This window comes from Erpetoichthys calabaricus, chromosome 13 (assembly GCF_900747795.2).
Source record: "Erpetoichthys calabaricus chromosome 13, fErpCal1.3, whole genome shotgun sequence".
NCBI lineage: Eukaryota > Metazoa > Chordata > Cladistia > Polypteriformes > Polypteridae > Erpetoichthys > Erpetoichthys calabaricus.
In genome coordinates, this window is record NC_041406.2 from 101,772,423 (window position 1) to 101,791,930 (window position 19,508).

The following is a 19,508-nucleotide window of genomic DNA, read 5'->3' on the forward strand; positions in this document are numbered from 1 at the left end:
AGTATTGGTTTTCACAAAATTTGCTGCTTCAGTGTTTTCAGATCTTTTTGTCAGATGTTTCTATGGTATACTGAAGTATAATTACAAGCATTTCATAAGTTTCAAAAGGCTTTTATTGACAATTACATTAACTTTATGCAAAGAATCAATATTTGCAGAGTTGGCCCTTCTTTTTCAAGACCTCTGCAATTCTCCCTGGCATGCTGTCAATCAACTTCTGGGCCAAATCTTGACTGATGGCAGCCCATTCTTGCATAATCAATGCTTGGAATTTGTGGGTTTTTGTTTGTTTACCCACCTCTTGAGGATTGACCACAAGTTTTCAATGGGATTAAGGGGAGTTTCCTGTCCATGAACCCCAAATTTCGATGTTTTGTTCCCTGAGCCACTTAGTTATCACTTTTGCCTTATGGCACAGTGCTCCATCATGCTGGAAAAGGCATTGTTCGTCACCAAAACTGTTCTTGGATGTTTATGGAGAGCATAGGGGCTGCTGGGGAGAAGATTGGCTGGTGGGAGCTTGAAAGGGAAGCCGGCTAGACAGTAACAGGAGTTCACCCATCTGTCTTATCAGCAATATCACCACCAGCAGATTATTGCTTTGTCCTAGATTATCACACATAAATGGATATATGGACTGTCTTATGCCTGCTTGTCGTGCGAGTAGTGTGTCAGATTGGTCAACGTGCTTCATTGGAGGGAGTGCTCCCAAATTTCACCCCCCCTCAAGGCATTAGGAATACCATTAGGAGTGTTATTACATTACTTACAGCAAGCTGTTCCCGGAATTGTCATTTTCTCCTTCATTCCACATCATCTGTTGCCACTGCATTTGGACTGTGTTACGGACTTTGTTGTGTTTATCTTGTGTGTTGTTGTTTCCGTATTAAGTTATTTTTGTGATCACCAATCAGGGGCTGGGAAGGATTTTTTTTTTGTTTCTTGTTTAGATTTTCAGCTTCTAGGTTTTGTTAAATATATTTCAGCTTGGTTATTGTTTAAGCCGTTTGTTTCTGTGTGTGAGTGGTGCGAATCAGGGCAAGGTTAGGTGTGTTCCTAGAGCTCCCACTTAAAAAAACAAATCACCGTCCCTGCAGCTACGTGAATTGTAGCATCTTCTTGAGTGCTACAACATCATCTTAGACTCCCATTACAAAGGTATTAGAAAAAGCTTAAAATATGGAAAACTGTAGTTAATACTTTTCCATTTATTTAAGTCTAGGTAATATTTGTGAAATCTGAAATTTTGGATATGACCTCTAAATTTTCCACATACTAAATGAATGATGATTTCAGTCCATATCAGCTGGGAGTTCTGAAGCAAATTTTTGAAAAACATTTAAAAATTACTAAATAGCAAACACTTAATCAAACAATATGAAATTCTTATTGAGATATCTATGTTAGATTTCTTAAAGATAACATAATTTATTTTGGAGTAATAAATAAAATTAAGTAATTAATAATAATTTTATGTTATTTATAGGCACCTTTCAAGGCACACAAGGACACTTTACAGAGAACATTAATAACAACAGTAACAACTTTAAATTAATAAAATATTACAGTACAATAAAACCAGGATAAATACAATAATAAAATTGAATTTAAATTTATCAGACAGAATAAGCCAGCTCAAAAAGAGGTGTTTTAAGATGAGATTTAAAGGTAGGAAGAGAGTCAATATTATGAATGTCTTGTGAGAGAGGTTTCCAGAGGTGAGGGGCCACTCAATGAAAGCTGTAAACCCCATGGTAGTCAAGCGAGCAGGAGGTATAATAAGATTGATAGAAAAAGATGATCTAAGGATACGAGAAGGAATGGAGATGTGAAGAAGATCAGAAAGATAAGGAGGTGCCAGGTTATGAAGGGTATTGTAAGTAATAAGCAGCATCTTAAAATCAATGCGATATTTAATAGGAAGCCAGTAAAGCTGTTGAAGGACCGGAGTAATGACATTGACATAATGACATTAATATACTCACAATATCGACGAAACTCCCAGTAATTTGTTTGCAAAAATTTCCGATACCAGTCAAGATCCACTGTGCATAAGTCATTATTAGTTGTTGTCTGAGGTCCATTTTCTTCCAGGATGTCAGAAGATGCTATGGCAACATCTGCATCTTCAGAAATGTCTTCTTTTATTAAGATGGAAAGATAAGAAAAAAAAAAATTAAATGTATACTAAATAACAATTACGGGCGGCACGGTGGCGCAGTGGGTAGCGCTGCTGCCTCGCAGTTGGGAGATCTGGGGACCTGGGTTCGATTCCCGGGTCCTCCCTGCGTGGAGTTTGCATGTTCTCCCCGTGTCTGCGTGGGTTTCCTCCGGGCGCTCCGGTTTCCTCCCACATTCCAAAGACATGCAGGTTAGGTGGATTGGCGATTCTAAATTGGCCCTAGTGTGTGCTTGGTGTGTGGGTGTGTTTGTGTGTGTCCTGCGGTGGGTTGGCACCCTGCCCGGGATTGTTTCCTGCCTTGTGCCCTGTGTTGGCTGGGATTGGCTCCAGCAGACCCCCGTGACCCTGTGTTCAGATTCAGCGGGTTGGAAAATGGATGGATGGATGGATAAATAACAATTACTTCAACAGAATTCTTAAAACAACTTCAAAATCTGCTTTCACATTTTTCTTTAAGGAACATAAAGAGTGTGAGAAATACTTAAACATTCCTGAAACATATGCCTAGATGCTACTTTTTTTTGTGAATTTCCCCTTGGGATTAATAAAGTATGTATGTATGTATGTATGTATGTATCTATCTATCGATCTACTTTTGTTACAACCAAGAAGCATGGCTAAACAATGAAAATGACTCAAAGCTAGTGTTTCAAATATGAAAGGCAAATGTGTCAGATAAACAAAAGTACAGTTAATGAGTTATATTTTATGATAAATAATGGAAACCATAGAATGTACCCAATATAATTATTGGACAAAAGGTGGCATTTAACACAATATATTAGTTGTAAACTGAGAGGTGTCAAGATTTTTTTTTTTAAATGTTACAATATTTACATCAATTTTGAAACTAGAACAATGAAATCATCCTGTGAGCATTTTTTTTTTATTTGTGCCAATTGTTAGTTGCTCTGTTAACAATCGCTAATAGAGAATGGTTGCTTAAAAAAAGAATATAATTATAAAAAAAGGGAATGCTTTCCATAGAGCAATGGTCCAAGAATTCTCCCAATGTGTTCTGCATATACTTTAACATGTTTTGTGTTACTTTCTTGACAGAGAAAGCTGTAACACACATTAGACACCTACTTGTAAAGATGTTTTTGGGGGGTGGGGGTATAATATTGCTAATTTAAAAAATTCACCTATTTAAGTGCTAAACTTGCATAATCTATTTTGAAATTGCTGGTGCTAAAAGCCCATCCTGAGGGTATTAAGCATGAGGTAGGAGTCAGTCCTGCCTCGACAGGGCTCCAGTCCATCACAGGTACACAAACTTAATTATGAGTGATTCTGAATTATCACTCAAGTTAATATGCATGTCTTTGGGATGTGTGAGGAAAATAGAAGAACACAGATAAACCCACAAAGTACAAAATCCATGTCGACAGTATTCAGGCCAGGTATGGCAGTAGTATCTAGAAGGGTCAGCCATGGCTGACACAGGTGAAACGGTGTGATGACATATAAACCTTACAATATGATACATAATTTCATTTTGGGATGATGCACTCATAATGCATATTTGTCCATAATGATTTAAACATGAGAGACCATGAAAAAAACTGCAGTGTTCTCAGGAAGTGAATGAGTGCAATTATGATTTTGATTGTTGTAAATCAAACTTGATCTCTCCTCTGGCCAATTCTGACTATTTTTATAGACACAGTTGCCTGCATCTATGGGTTAAAGTCTAGGCTTTGGTTGGGCCATTTAAGAATGGTCAGGAACTTGACCTAAAGCCACTCCATTGTCTTGGATGTTTCCAGCTGGGCTAACATATGCCTTTTAATCTAACACACATCACTGATTGCTGGAGAGCTGCTGTGATGCAAGTTCTTCCGACAGATTCTCAAAACTCAGCAGAGGACCTTTGAAGCTATTAAATTGATCACTGAGTTCTCAGTCACCTTCCTGACCATGGTCCTTCTTGTTCAGTTACTCAGACAAACAACTAGAAAGAGTTCTGGTCCTAGCCCTGATCAAGACACACTACAATTTTATCACAGAGGTCTACTGAGATTTCTTTGGATTTCATAGCTTGTTTGTTTTTTTATTTTTTTTGGTTGTCACATGCACTGTGAATTGTGGGTCCTTATATACACCAGACTGTGCCTCTCTAAACAATGTCCAATCAATGGAACTTGCCACAGGTGAACTTCAATAAAGTTCTAGACACATCTTGAGGATAATCAAAAGAATCAGGATCCATCTAAACACAATTTGAAGTGCACAAGCAAGGATCTGAATACCTATATAAATGACAAATTTCACTTTTTGATTTTTAATAAATATTCAAACCTTTGTGAACAACATGCTTTCACATAATGGGCTATTGAGTGTTGACTGATGGGCAGAAATTGAATTTAAAATGAAATCTACTACACAATAAAGTTTGCACAACATGAAGAGGTCTAAATACTTTCTGAATCTGTTGTATTACAAAAAAGCTGAGATTGTGGGACATTCTCAAAACATAAAAAAAAAGAAACCTAAGGACTTGGAAGAACAGCAGTGACATAGTTTTACAAAATGTCTGACATTACAAATATATTTTTGGTAAAAGTCTGTCTATTACCTGTGGAATGATCACTTGTGAATTGCCTAATGATATGAGCTCTTTTTATTTAGTGACTTTGAGTTCGTATATACCAATGGAGCCTTAAAAATCTACACATGGAGAAGCAATAATTAGATTATCTTTGGTAAATAAATACACCATGCATCAGAAGTATTGAGTATGCAAGCAACTTGTGATTTCAGCTGAATGATCAGAAATAAAAATAAAATTAACTTAATTTCTGTCTAAACACAATAATTTAAGACGGACAATTACACATTTACTAGTAGCTAAGTGGTTAACAATGTTGCTTCAAAGCTACTGAGTCCTTGGTTCAGATCCAGACCCATGAAACTGTGTCTTCCTTGGGTTTTCGTCTATAATCCAAACTTCTACAGGGTGAGTTTCCTGGCAACTCTAAATTAGTCCTGCATGAGAGTGTGGCTTGGTCAGTAATGGACCTGGCCAGTAATCCAGGCCTGGCTCCTGCCTTATTTTCAAAGTTGCTAAAAAAATAAAAAAACATTGTAAATGGACATAATGTCTACAATTTTAATACTTGACTTGAATTAGGAAGATTTGATGCAAGTGTAGTACTCTCTGGCACATTGCATTTGATAACTGAACACTGGGGGCCAATGGAGGAACACTGAAGGGATTGAAACATCTATTTACACTGTCCACAATATATTCTTATTGTATAATTCTATGAAAGGGTACAGTGTGTGGGAAGATGGCTTAGGTATTTAGAACTGTTCAACTTTAACCATGACCTTGTTTGTTAAACATAAATGTAGAAATTGCGATATTTTCTTCGCCAAAAATTTTGCTGGCTGGAATTTTTGTTTTCCTCTCCTCTGTTCTAAAATTTAGCAAATTTCACTTTGTTATGATTTGTTTATGTGCATACTAATTAAAATGAATTAAATTAAAACAATATTCTGTGTTTATTGATTAGTTTTAATGCTCAGGTAAGGTTTAGCAATTTATTGTTAGCACATTAAAGGTACAGTATACTGTAGTGCTGTAAACTTTTATTCAACAAAGTCAGGCATAGAAAAATAAATAAAAAAAATAAACTGAACATTTGTTTGCCTTTTCTGTTAATTTGTTTAGTATACTAGGACCTAAGAATTGAAAAGCATCATTCAGTTGTATTTTATTAGAAGAATGTGTTTTGTACAGACATATGTTCAACATTTGTCTGCTATATTCTTAAGGAATTTATCATATCATAAAAATCTGATATCTAAATATGTGCAAATATATTTCATACCCCTATTAATTAGTCTTGATTTCCACATCAAATAGTTACTAAGTTTAAAACAAATGGGCTTACAGTAAATGAACTGCCATGTGCAACCACTTTTCTTTAGCTCAGCTGTCATCTTCATTATTGATACAGCATATGAGGTATCTTTTCAGATTGGGCAACAAGTGGTAGTGGGCCAAGGTCTGGATATCAGAGTATGGTGTCAGTTTGAATCCACATTTTCATAAAGCAGCTTTTGCAACTCATACAGTATGAGCAACAGGAAAGCTATGAGACATATGAGAGATGTTCAACAGTTTGACTCATTTAATTATTCTGATTGACTGCTGCAAACAGAAAAGCAAACCAGTGTAATATTGGCAGCTTATGTGGGTCTTCTGAGGCACCTAATCAATATAAACTACACCCTCAACACTGCATAAAACATATGTATGTGATCCTGCTAGTAAAGGCCTTTGAATTTCTTTAGTGTTAGAGAACCATCCTGCTTCCTGTACTTCAAATGTTGTTTGGGCTCTTGTGTCACAGTACCCAAGTTTCATCCAAAGTTATGACATACTACTTATATTTCTACTACCCTCAATTAATGAGCTCAAGATTACTTTTGGAATATTAGATGTCATTATGTATCATTTTAGGAATTACCATTCTGGACACAGAACTGTACTACACACAGAGCCTGCTCATATTTATTCATTCATTGATATAATGGATTCAGGTAACTCATATTAAACCCCTTTAGCCCACCATATGAAATGCACCATCACATTTTGATTGAAAATTATGATTTCTTCAATGGTGGCAATATTGTTTTTGTTGTCAATGCTGAAGCCGGCCACGCTTGGTATTATTTCTGAGAGAAAGCCAAATATATTGGAAATCTACTGTTTATATTTTAACTGTGGCATATGAAGGGAGCTAGTCCCAACATAAGATAAGTAGGAAATAATAATACATTTTATTTATATGAGAATAAATCACCTACAGCACATTGTTCTTTAGCATTAAAAGTTCAATGATAGTACAATATTTGAATGTATTTGTTTTTTAGGTTTCTATCTTGACTTGATTCTGAAACAAGCAACAATCACCAGAAAGCACACATACTAGAAATGTAATGCATATATTTTAATATATAGGAGCAAAAACTTTGGCTCAGAACCTTTTGATCAACATACATATTTAGTTATAGATCCATACCAAAATGTGTTGAAAAAACTGTTTTCTCATATGATTTATTACACTATGCATAATTTTTACAGTGAGTGTCATCAGATGTTTAATCGAAATCTAACATTAGAAATAAATGAGTACAAGTCACACAAAATGTTGCAATTTATTTACTTATTAATTATAGTTAGAAAATGTATCATTAACAACAACTACAAAAAGATGTTTACTATTGAAGCGTGTGGCAAGAATATTCCAATGGAGGTTAGGTCTGCATCTTGTCCATTTCAAAACTGTACATTTATTTTCCTCCAACAGTTCTGTCATATATCTGATTGTGCATTTCAATTAATTGTCTTTCTGCATTGATCTAGCTGCACACTAATTTAAGAATGGATGGATGGGCTGACTACTTCAAAAAAATCTTAAAAGAGAATAGAACTGTTGAATAATGTTAGGCAATTTTTATGGCAACTTAATACAACCTGGTCAAAAGGACCTACTATTACAGTGACATTTCTCTTATTTCATTCTGTTTCTCTCCACCTAAATACATATGATAGTATATGGTTTCACACATTATGATATATGTTTATTATTTTCAGTAATTAGGCACATTAAATATTTTTTTAATCTAACCCAAAACTTTGTGTTTTTTGTTTTTGTCTTATTTTACTGTTTAATGCTTTGATCCTGGTTTCTAAAAGTATTATTTATTGAAATTTTCTATGCTTCTGGATACTGTACTTCTTAAAAGTTTGTAAGAACAAAATAAATTTGACAATTGACAGGAGTCCATCAAGCTCATTTACTTAGTAAACAGCTAAGCTATTTTGTGATATTCATGATAGAATTGAGGGTGTAGAGGTGATTGAACCACTGGAGTCAAGTGACCAGAATATAATGCAATTCTCAGTGTTTTGTAAGAGTGCGGATGCAATGACTAAAATTGTTAACTTTAACTGTGGAATTTTGAGCAGATGCAGCAAAGTCTAAGGAGGATAGACTGGAATAAGCTTTTAAGTGTGGAGGCAGTCGAGGAGCTGTGGAACAGGTTTAAAAATGTTTTACATGTAATGCAGGACAGATACATTCCTAAATTCAGAATTAACAGGAAATTAAAAAAAAAAAAAAAACAAACTCTACAATGGGTTAATGAAGAGTTAAAAAAGAAGCTGCAAAGGAAAAAACAGCTTTATAAGGCATATACAGTAAGACTAATAACTCCAAAGTGAATTGTTGGGCATATGAAAATATGAGGGCAACCCATTAGGAAAGATATTAGGGAGGCTAAAAGACAGTTGGAGAGGAATATAGCAGGTAAGGCAAAAGATGACCCTAAGATTCTTTCAGTATTTTAGTAGTAAAAGAACAATCAACGAGGAGGTAAAGTACATCAGAAATAGTAAAGAGGAATTAAAGGGTACAGACAGAGAAAAAGTGGATGCTATAAACTTGCAATTTTCTGATGTTTTCACAGGTGAAGAAGTGGATAACCTCCCAGCGGTAAATAGGTCTACTAAGGAAGAACTGAAGGATTGGGAAATTATAGAGGGAGAAGTACTGCTCAGATTAAATAGGCTGAAATCAAACAAATCACCAGGACCAGATAATATTTATGCTCAAGTTCTTAGGGAGGCTAGTGACAACATATATTTTTAATGAGTCACTGCGCAGAGGGGAGATTCCGAAGGACTGGAAAATAGCAAATATTTTTCAATTATATAAAAAGGGTGACTGGGCAGATCCAAGCATGTACAGGCCAGTAAAGCTTAATATGCATCACAGGAAAATTAATGGAAGGAATTTTTAAGGATAAGATTGAACAGCACATGGCAAGAACAGGAGTTTTTCTGAACAGTCAGCATGGGATCAGAAGAGGGAGGTCCTGTTTTACTACATTGCTGAAATTCTGTGAGGAAGTATATGATATTATTCATCTTGACTTTCAGAAAGCATTTAAGAGTGGTGTTCCACAGGAGTCAGAGCTATGGCCGCTGCCATTTTTAATATACATAAATGATTTTGTTAGAAATATAAGTAACAAGCTGGTTAAGTTTGTAGATGATACCAAGAAAGGATTGGCAGATATTCTGGAATTGGCTAAATCAGTACAGAGGGACTTGGACAGCACATAGACTTGGGTATATTTGTGGCAGATGAAGTTTAGTGTCAATAAATGTAAAGTATTACACACGGAATTAAAAATGTTAGGTATGAATACACAATGGGAGGTCTGACAATTAAGCCTAATGAGAAGGATTTAAGCATCACAGTTGACTCTGCATTATCAACTTCCAGACAGCGTTCAGAAGCCATTAAGAAGGATAAGAGAATGTCAGGTTATATAGCAGTGTGTACAGTACAAGTCCAAGTAGGTTATCCTCAAGCTTTATAATAAACTGCTGAGGCCTCAGCTAGAGTACTGTGTGCAGTTTGGTCTCCAGGCTACAAAAAGGACATAGCAGCAAAAGGTTCAGAGAAGAGCGACTAGGCTCATTCCAGAACTAAAGGGGATGAATTATGAAGAGAGATTAAAAGAGCGGAGCCTTTTCAGTTTAAGCAAAAGAAGATTAAGAGGTGACATGATTGATCAAGAACACAGGGACACAGTTGGAAACTTGTTAAAGGTAAATTTGACACAGAGAACCACAGCTACTTGGAATAAGCTACCAAGTAGCATGGTAGACAGTAACACTTTAGAAACTTTCCAGACTAGACTTGAATTAAGTGGATAGGACAGGCAAGCTTTGTTGGGATGAATGGCCTGTTCTCGTATAGACTGTTCGCATGGTAGACAGTAACACTTTAGGAACTTTCCAGACTAGACCTGAATTAAGTGGATAGGACAGGCAAGCTTTGTTGGGATGAATGGCCTGTTCTCGTATAGATTGTTCTAATGTTCTAAAAAAAAGCGCAAGACTTATAAATATCTGTAAATAGCTCTTTATTTTCAGACTCCAGTTTTTTGCATATAGTTATTTTTTTGGTGTGTGTCTCATTACAGGACTGTGCAATAATAATTTTTCATGACACCAATTTTTATTGATTATTATTTTTCACTTTCATCTGTTGTTTATGTAATAAAAGGCAGTACTGGTTGCACCTATCCTAAGTATCTGTGCACTTTCTTCATTCACTACTGGTTTGCTTTTGGGTGTAAACTACCATGAACCAAGAATCTAAGATGTGGTAAGGGTCCAGAAGCACAGGGTTCCACTCCCCCTACCCTACGGCTGCTCTTGGATTTTATTTCCACTTTGTAATCATTCATTTATGCATGGGTGTTTGAAGAAAGGGAGATTAGAAACGGGAAACAAAAATTGCACAGGGTCGATCAGGGGAGAGAGTGGCAGGAGGAGAAATAATGCTGTGAAGAAGTAACAGGCTGTAATGACCGTTTCTTTTCTCATTTGCGAACCAGTGACACAAGTGGCATAATACAGTGACATTCGATCAAATGGGGGGGGGGGGGGGGGGTCAGAATGGAGCAGCTTATATGAAACTTCTCAGAGGCACAGGTTGCCGGTATGCTAAGAAACATTGCAGGTACTCCAAGTTGAAACTGTAGGACTACTAATCAGAAAACTAATAAAGGCAGAATGTGAGGCAGACAGCGTCTGGGTATGGTAGTTGAACCCATGATGCTTGAGCTGTAAAAATGTACACCGTGATGCTTCAAAGTTATACTAAGCACTACTTATAAACAAAGCATAGCATTGAGTCCTCCAGAAAATGTGTTGATCTTAATAGAGTCAAAACTGTGATCAGACTCTGACTCAAATTTTGCGTGTAAAGTTGAGCTGTCACACAAACAATTTGTTTCTTACCTTTTACACACAACTGTGATTCATATTACAAATAACCAGTCATAAACAACTACACATTACTGAAAATGTGTGAACTTCAGCTATCCAATAGTAATGAGCCTTTCACTGTACGTGGCTCGATGTAGGTGAAAGTTCTGATTAAATCAGATTACCTCAGCTGTGACATGCTGCTTGCTTCAGAATATACGTGTGGAAATATTTTAATATTGGAAGAGAATACAACATGGAAAATTATGATTTATTTGAAAGAAGTTATTCTTGGGTATTTAGAAATATCATTATTGCTTTGACTGACTTTTTTTGCAATGTACACAAACACATTTGAAATATGGAGGTGTCCTGCCTGGGGGACACATTGTGCAAAAATGTCATGGATAGTCTGGTAAGCAAAGGACAATTACTGTGTTAAACTAGTAACTTTTAACCTTGAATCTTAAAAGCATGGCAAAACAACTGATAATGGCTGCTTTTCACGTTTGTTATTAGGCTCATACCATAGTCATAATGTTACACAGGGTGCAGTGGTTAACATTGCCTCTTTCATTTGTCCACTTCAGTCCCCTCAGCACCCAGAGCAATTGATAATATAAAGAAATACAAAATACATTCTACTAACCTTTACGTTGAGATTTCAATTTGAAGACCTCTGTCAGCAACATATTTAACAAAGGCTGGTCTTTGTCTAGAACAAACAGAATAAAAAGAAGATTTTATTATTATATATACACACAGTACTGTGCAAAAGTTTTAGGCAGGTGTGGAAAAAATGCTGTAAACAAAGAATGCTTTCAGAAATATAAATAATGATTGTTTATCAATTTACAAAATGCAAAGTGAGCGAACAAAAGAAAAATCTAAATCAAATCAATATTTGGTGTTACTACCTTTTGCCTTCAAACCAGCATCAATTCTTATAGGTACACTTGCACAAAGTCAGGGATTTGTAGGATTATAGTCAGGTGTATGATCAGCCAATTCTACCAAACAGGTGCTAATGATCATCAATGTCACACGTAGGTTGAAACATAGTCATTAACTGAAACAGAAACAGCTGTGTAGGAGGCTTAAAACTGGGTGAGGAACAGCCAAACTCTGCTACCAAGGTGAGGTTGTGGAAGACAGTTTCATGTCATGGCAAGATTGAGCACAGCAACAAGACACAAGGTAGTTATACTGCATCAGCAAGGTCTCTCCCAGACAATAATTTCAAAACAGACTGGGGTTTCAAGATGTGCTGTTCAAGCTCTTTTGAAGAAGCACAAAGAAAAGGATAACGTTGAGGATCGTAGACGCAGTGGTTGGCCAAGGAAACAGTGCAGCAGATGAAAGACACATCAAGCTTATTACCCTTCGAAATCGGAAGATGTCCAGCAGTGCCATCAGCTCAGAACTGGCAGAAAATAGTGGGACCCAGGTACACCCATCTACTGTCCGGAGAAGTCTGGCCAGAAGTGGTCTTCATGGAACAGTTGCAGACAAAAAGCCATACCTCCGACGTGGAAACAAGGCCAAGCGACTCAAGTATGCACGAAAACCTTGGAACTGGGGTGCAGAAAAATGGTAGCAGGTGCTCTGGACTGATGAGTCAAAATTTGAAATATTTGGCTGTAGCAGAAGGCAGTTTGTTCGTCGAAGGGCTAGAGAGCAGTACAATAATGAGTGTCTGCAGGCAACAGTGAAGCATGGTGGAGGTTCCTTGAACGTTTGGGGCTGCATTTCTGCAAATGGAGTTGGAGATTTGGTCAAGATTAATGATGTACTCAATGCTGAGAAATACAGGTAGATATTTATCCATCACGCAATACCATCAGGGAGGCGTATGATTGGCCCCAAATTTATTCTGCAGCAGGACAACGACCCCAAACATACAGCCAAAGTCATTAAGAACCATCTTCAGTGTAAAGAAGAACAAGAAGTCCTGGAAGTGATGGTATGGCCCTCACAGAGCCCTCATCTCAACATCATCGAGTGTGTCTGGGATTACATGAAGAGACAGAAGGATATGAGGAAGCCTACATCCACAGAAGATCTGTGGTTAGTTCTCCAAGATGTTTGGAACAACCTACCAGCCGAGTTCCTTCAAAAACTGTGTGCAAGTGTACCTAGAAGAATTGATGCTGTTTTGAAGGCGAACAGTGGTCACACCAAATATTGATTTGATTTAGATTTCTCTTTTGTTCATTCACTGCATTTTGTTGATTGATGAAAATAAATGATTAACACTTCCATTTTTGAAAGCATTCTTTGTTTACAGCATTTTTTCACACCTGCCTAAAACTTTTGCACAGTACTGTGTATATATATCTATATATAGATAAGGATATGTAGATATTTAGATATATTATACACACACACACACACACTATAAATTAAGATAGCATATTAAATATTTTACAAAAACCCAAAAGAATAAAATGTATTCTTTTTCTCCTGCAATCCAAAGGCCTGTAGGACAGGCTGAATAAGACACTCTAAACTGGCAGTATATTATTTTTATATATGGAGGCCTGCCCTGCAAAAGCCTGTCAATCCAATCAGGGTCGATTCATGCCCTATGGGTAATGCACAAAATTGTGCTAAATTTTTGATGATTTAGGCAGAACAACTTCTACATTTCACAGTGTTTAGATTGCTCATGGTATTTTTTTTCGATTGTATTTCCTTTTAAAGTGTTTTATGTTTTTTCATCAGCACAGAGCCTGGAACTCTCAACTGGTATTAGTGAAGCACTGAAACTGATGTCACATTCCTTTAATGGATTGCTTGCTCTTCACCAGCAATAAAAATGAAGTACTGAATAATAATACTTTTTAAGTGTCCCTTCTATACTACTGCATAAACTGCACAAAAATGCGCATTCCATAAAAAAAATTAGCTAATAAATAAAAACCAAGCCCTTAATCAATGCTATACATGTTTTATTTTAGGCTAAAAATGTGGAATTTCTGCTTAGAGATCATTTATCTAACTTTAATTATTCCTGTAACCTCATTGAGACAGCTGTATGTGATTTCAATCTTCCCAGCAAATTACTGACTAATTCTGATATATGTACATCAGTAAACTCAAATAAAGTCTTAAGATGTCTATTTGTATGTGAGTAAACAAACACATACATATAAGTAAATATTTACAGTATATTGCTCAAAGAAATTAAAGGAACACTTAGGGCTCGTTTATACTTCATGCTCAGAACGCGTACACGCACGCATCATGGCTGCCACACGTTCCCAGCGTTCATTTGACATTAACGCGACGCGTGCACGAGTTGCAGTACTGGCAAAAAGTCAGGTTGGGGAGCGCAGTGTGATAAAAGTTGGAATGTGACAGCAGAGTCTCTGTTTACTATCTACATGTGACAGAAAGCCTCTATGCGGATCCTACAGGATCGATGTGCGCACATTGATGTTTGATGAATGGTTCAATGTGGAGAAGCAAAATGCCGACATACAGATGCATTTGTGGTGCTTTTATATTCAAACGTCGCATTTTCCCGATCGTAATGACATGATACATTTTAAAAGTCTCACATGCCATCATTTGTGCCATCTTTTTTTTTTTTTTTGCAACTTCACAACAGCAACATAATATACAGCGTTGTATTTGAGCCACAGAGAAAAAAAAATTAAGGACATGGTGAAAACGTGTATTTTGGAATTAAAGTGGAAATTTCGGTTTTAATTTTGAAAAATGTCCACTTTAATCTCGTAGTTTACTTTATCATTAAAGCAGAACGTCGTAAACGCCAACCCAGTTTTTAATCGTTATGAGCTTCTTGGACCTGACAGCAGCGGAAAGCAGCAATAGATCACCACACAGAACACATTAAATGTACGATATTCCAACTCTCTGCAAATTTAGAGTCTTTAGATTTATACTTGATATCACGTTCATGATGAAATGCATTAAAGTATGTATGTTACATTTTACAGACAAATCTTTCAGTGTGTGCGCGTGTCTGCTTGTAGTCACCTTGCGATGAGCTGAGGCCCCGTTCATGGACACATTCCTGGACTGATGGATTTAATCATTAAACGTTCTTTTTAGAGATATTGCAGTAAGATGTCATCGGAATTTAATGGGTGTTCCAGGCAATTCACAACACAGAGAAGCCAAACCTGTTCTCACCGTGATAACATCTCGCACTGCCACCTGCTGGATTCTTCCATATTTACGCAAAGTATGCATGCAAGTATAAACAGTAAAACGCTTGCGTAGCAGGAGCATCCGCTGCAGCATGCGTCGTGTGAAGTATAAACCCGGCCTTAATTATCACAGTCTAACAGCAAGTCAGTTAAACTCCAGGAATATTAATCTGTCCAATTAGGAAGCAATTGTGAAACAACGTCACCTGCTTTGGTGCAAATCAAAGTGACATCAAAAGCACTGGAGAAACAACAGCAAGACAACCCATAAAAAGGGAATGGTTTTGCTGGTGGTGGACATAGACAATTGCTCTCATATTCTTCTTGACTGATTTTTCTCTTGTTTTTTTAGTGTCCTTGTCACTACTGGTAGCATGAGGTGGTACTTGCAGCTGATTTAGTTAGCACAGGTAGTTCAGCTCCTCCAGGATGGCACATCTATATGTACCATCACAAATAGATTTTCTGTGTCTCCTAGCACAGTCTAAAGAGCATGGAGGAGATATCAGGAGATGGACCAATACACAAGGATGACATCAATGCCATCATCATCTAGGAACTGCCTACACACTCTAGCCACATGAAGCCAGGCAATGTCATGCACCAGGAGCAACCCAGGGCACACTGCACCAGCATAAGGTCTGACAATGGCTTTGAGGATTTCATTCTAGTACCTAACAACACTGAAAGTGGAGGTCTGTGTGACCCTCCAAGGATATGCCACCCATGGCCATCACTGACCCACCATCAACCCAGTCATGCTGGATAATGTTGCATGCTGCATGACATTCACCATGGCATCTCTACACTATTTCACTCCTCTGTGTGAACCTGCTTTCATCTGTGAAGACAACAGGGTGCCAATAGCGAAGCTGCCAAATGTGGTATTCTCTGGCAGATGCCAATCGAGCTGCACAGTGATGGGCTATGAACACTGGCCCCACTAAAAGACGCTGAGCCCTCATACCACCCTCGTGGAGTCTGTTTCATGCACACCAGTAGCCAGATGGAGGTCTTTTTGTAGGGCTCTAGCAGTGCTGCTCCTGTTCCTTCTTGCACAAAGGAGCAGATACCTTCTGCTGGGTAGATGACCTTCTACGGCCCTGTGTAACTCTCCTCGTGTAACAGCCCGTCTCCTAGTATCTCCTGCATACTCTTGAGCAGTGTATATATGTGTATGTATTGTGTGTGTGTGTTTTTATATATAAAAGAAATGCTGGTGCAAAAATTGTGTGTGCGTTTTTATATATATAAATAAAACACACAATCACCGTGATGCATACATACTGTGGATTCAGAATATATTCAGATCCTTTCATTTTCTGCACACTTTTTGTTGCAATTTTAATTTGAAATGGATAAATTTGCCATTTTAGAAATTAATTCAAATCAACACAAGTTGATTCCAGTCAATTAAAGAAAACAGGATGCACCACCCCACAATTTGGAGTGACACAGCAAAGGGTTTAAATAGTTACATAAATGAAAGATATTGGTTTTTGATTTTTAATAAATTTGGAAACCAGTCTGAAAACAGGTTTTCACATTGTCATTATGGGTTACTAAGTGTAGACTGATTGGCACAAATGGCAAATGTACCCAACTAAAATTAAATATACAGTAATCCCTCCTCCATCGCGGGGGTTGCGTTCCAGAGCCACCCGCGAAATAAGAAAATCCGCGAAGTAGAAACCATATGTTTATATGGTTATTTTTATATTGTCATGCTTGGGTCACAGATTTGCGCAGAAACACAGGAGGTTGTAGAGAGACAGGAACGTTATTCAAACACTGCAAACAAACATTTGTCTCTTTTTCAAAAGTTTAAACTGTGCTTCAAGACAAGACAGAGATGACAGTTCAGTCTCACAATTAAAAGAATGCAAACATATCTTCCTCTTCAAAGGAGCAAACAAATCAATAGGGCTGTTTGCTTTTAAGTATGCGAAGCACTGCGCAGCATGTCGCTTCACGAAGCAGCTGCACAGAAGGTAGCCAACGTGAAGATAATCTTTCAGCATTTTTAGACGAGCGTCCGTATCGTCTAGGTGTGCGAACAGCCCCCCTGCTCACACCCCCTACGTCAGGATCAGAAAAAGTCAGCGCAAGAGAGAGAGAGAGAGAGAGAGAGAGAGAGAGAGAGAGAGAGAGAGAGAGAGAAAAGTAAGCTGGGTAGCTTCTCAGCCATCTGCCAATAGCGTCCCTTGTATGAAATCAACTGGGCAAACCAACTGAGGAAGCATGTACCAGAAATTAAAAGACCCATTGTCCGCAGAAATCCGCGAACCAGCAAAAAATCCGCGATATATATTTAAATATGCTTACATATAAAATCCGCGATAGAGTGAAGCCGCAAAAGGCGAAGCGCGATATAGCGAGGGATCACTGTACAACACAATGAAGTGTAAGAAAGTGAAAGGGTCTGAATACACAGTGAATGTATGAAACTAAATTGGATTTAGCAGATTTGAAAATGTGCACATATATGCATACAGTTGAGCTTGAAAGTTTGTGAACCCTTTAGAATTTTCTACATTTCTGCATAAATATGGCCTAACACATCATCAGATTTTCACACAAGTCCTAAAATTAGATAAAGAGAACCTAGTTAAACAAATGAGAAAAAATATTATACTTGGTCATTTACTTTTTGAGGAAAATGATCGAATATTACATATTTGTGAGTGGCAAAAGTATGTGAACCTCTAGGATTAGCAGTTAGTTTGAAGGTGAAATTCGAGTCAGGTGTTTTCAATCAATGGGATGACAATCAGGTGTGAGTGGGCACCCTGTGTTATTTAAAGAACAGGGATTTATCAAAGTCTGCTCTTCACAACACATGTTTGTGGAAGTACATCATGGCACGAACAAAGGAGATTTCTGAGGACCTCATAAAAAAAGTTGTTGATGCTCATCAGGCTGGAAAAGGTTACAAAACCATCTCTAAAGAGTTTAGACTCCACCAATCCACAGTCAGACAGATTGTGTACAAATGGAGGAAATTCAAGACCATTGTTACCCTCCCCAGGAGTGGTCGACCAACAAAGATCACTCTAAAAGCAAGGCGTGTAATAGTCGGCGAGGTCACAAAGGACCCCAGGGTAACTTCTAAGCAACTGAAGGCCTCTCTCACATTGGCTAATGTTCATGTTGATGAGTCCACCATCAGGAGAATACTGAACAAAAATGGTGTGCATGGCAGGGTTGCAAGGAGAAAGCCACTGCTCTCCAAAAAAAACACTGCTGCTCGTCTGCAGTTTGCTAAAGATCACGTGGACAAACCAGAAGGCTATTGGAAGAATGTTTTGTGAATGGATGAGACCAAAATAGAACTTTTTGGTTTAAATGAAAAGTGTTATGTTTGGAGAAAGGAAAACACTGCATTCCAGCATAAGAACCTTATCCCATCTGTGAAACATGGTGGTGGTAGTATCATGGTTTGGGCCTGTTTTGCTGCATCTGGGCCAGGACGGCTTGTCTTCATTGATGGAACAATGAATTCTTAATTATATCAGAGAATTCTAAAGGAAAATGTCAGGACATCTGTCCATGAACTAAATCTCAAAAGAAGATGGGTCATGCAGTAAGACAACGACCCTAAACACACAAGTCGTTATACCAAAGAATGGTTAAAGAAGAATAAAGTTAATGTTTTGGAATGGCCAAGTCAAAGTCCTGACCTTAATCCAATTGACATGTTGTGGAAGGACCTGAACCGAGCAGTTAATGTGAGGAAACCCACCAACATCCCAGAGTTGAAGCTGTTCTGGACGGAGGAATGGGCTAAAATTCCTCCAAGCCGGTGTGCAGGACTGATCAACAGTTACCGGAAATGTTTAGTTGCAGTTATTGCTGCAAAGGGGGTCACACCAGATACTGAAAGCAAAGGTTCACATACTTTTGCCACTCACAAATATGTAATATTCAATCATTTTCCTTAATAAATAAATGACCAAGTATAATATTTTTGTCTTACTTGTTCAACTGGTTTCTCTTTATCTACTTTTAGGACTTGAGTGAAAATCTGATGATGTTTTAGGTCATATTTATGCAGAAATATAGAAAATTCTAAAGGGTTCACAAACTTTCAAGCACAACTGTACATAAAATAAATTTATTTACCAAAATCATTAGGCAGGCTAGGTACATCAAAGGATGGTCCTGAAGTTGAATCTGCTTGTGGCTTCTCTTCTCCAGGATCTATAGTAAAAGTCAAAGAGACCGCAGTTCAGAAAAGTCAGAAAGAAAACTGTAACGATCAAAACCAAAAGGCCTAAAGCAAACACACAATCAAAATGCAGAAAAATAACTAACACTAACTTAGGAAACTACACTAAGGATCATCTGA

General features: G+C 37.5%; 1 protein-coding gene across 6 annotated transcripts in view; it reads right to left on the reverse strand.

The window, feature by feature from the left end:
• LOC114663544 (uncharacterized) overlaps nucleotides 1-19,508 on the reverse strand; it is a 314,220-nt gene that overhangs the window by 235,808 nt on the left and 58,904 nt on the right. For 3 of the 6 annotated variants that reach the window (XM_051935945.1, XM_051935943.1, XM_051935941.1), the window contains 2 exons: nucleotides 19,283-19,360; nucleotides 11,660-11,697 (listed from right to left, as the gene is read on the reverse strand). In XM_051935945.1, the coding sequence (XP_051791905.1) occupies nucleotides 11,660-11,697; nucleotides 19,283-19,360 (116 nt within the window). Of the gene's footprint in view, nucleotides 1-1,985; nucleotides 2,142-11,631; nucleotides 11,698-19,282; nucleotides 19,361-19,508 lie in introns of all 6 variants that reach the window. The other 3 variants (XM_051935944.1, XM_051935946.1, XM_051935942.1) reach the window with 2 other exon arrangements.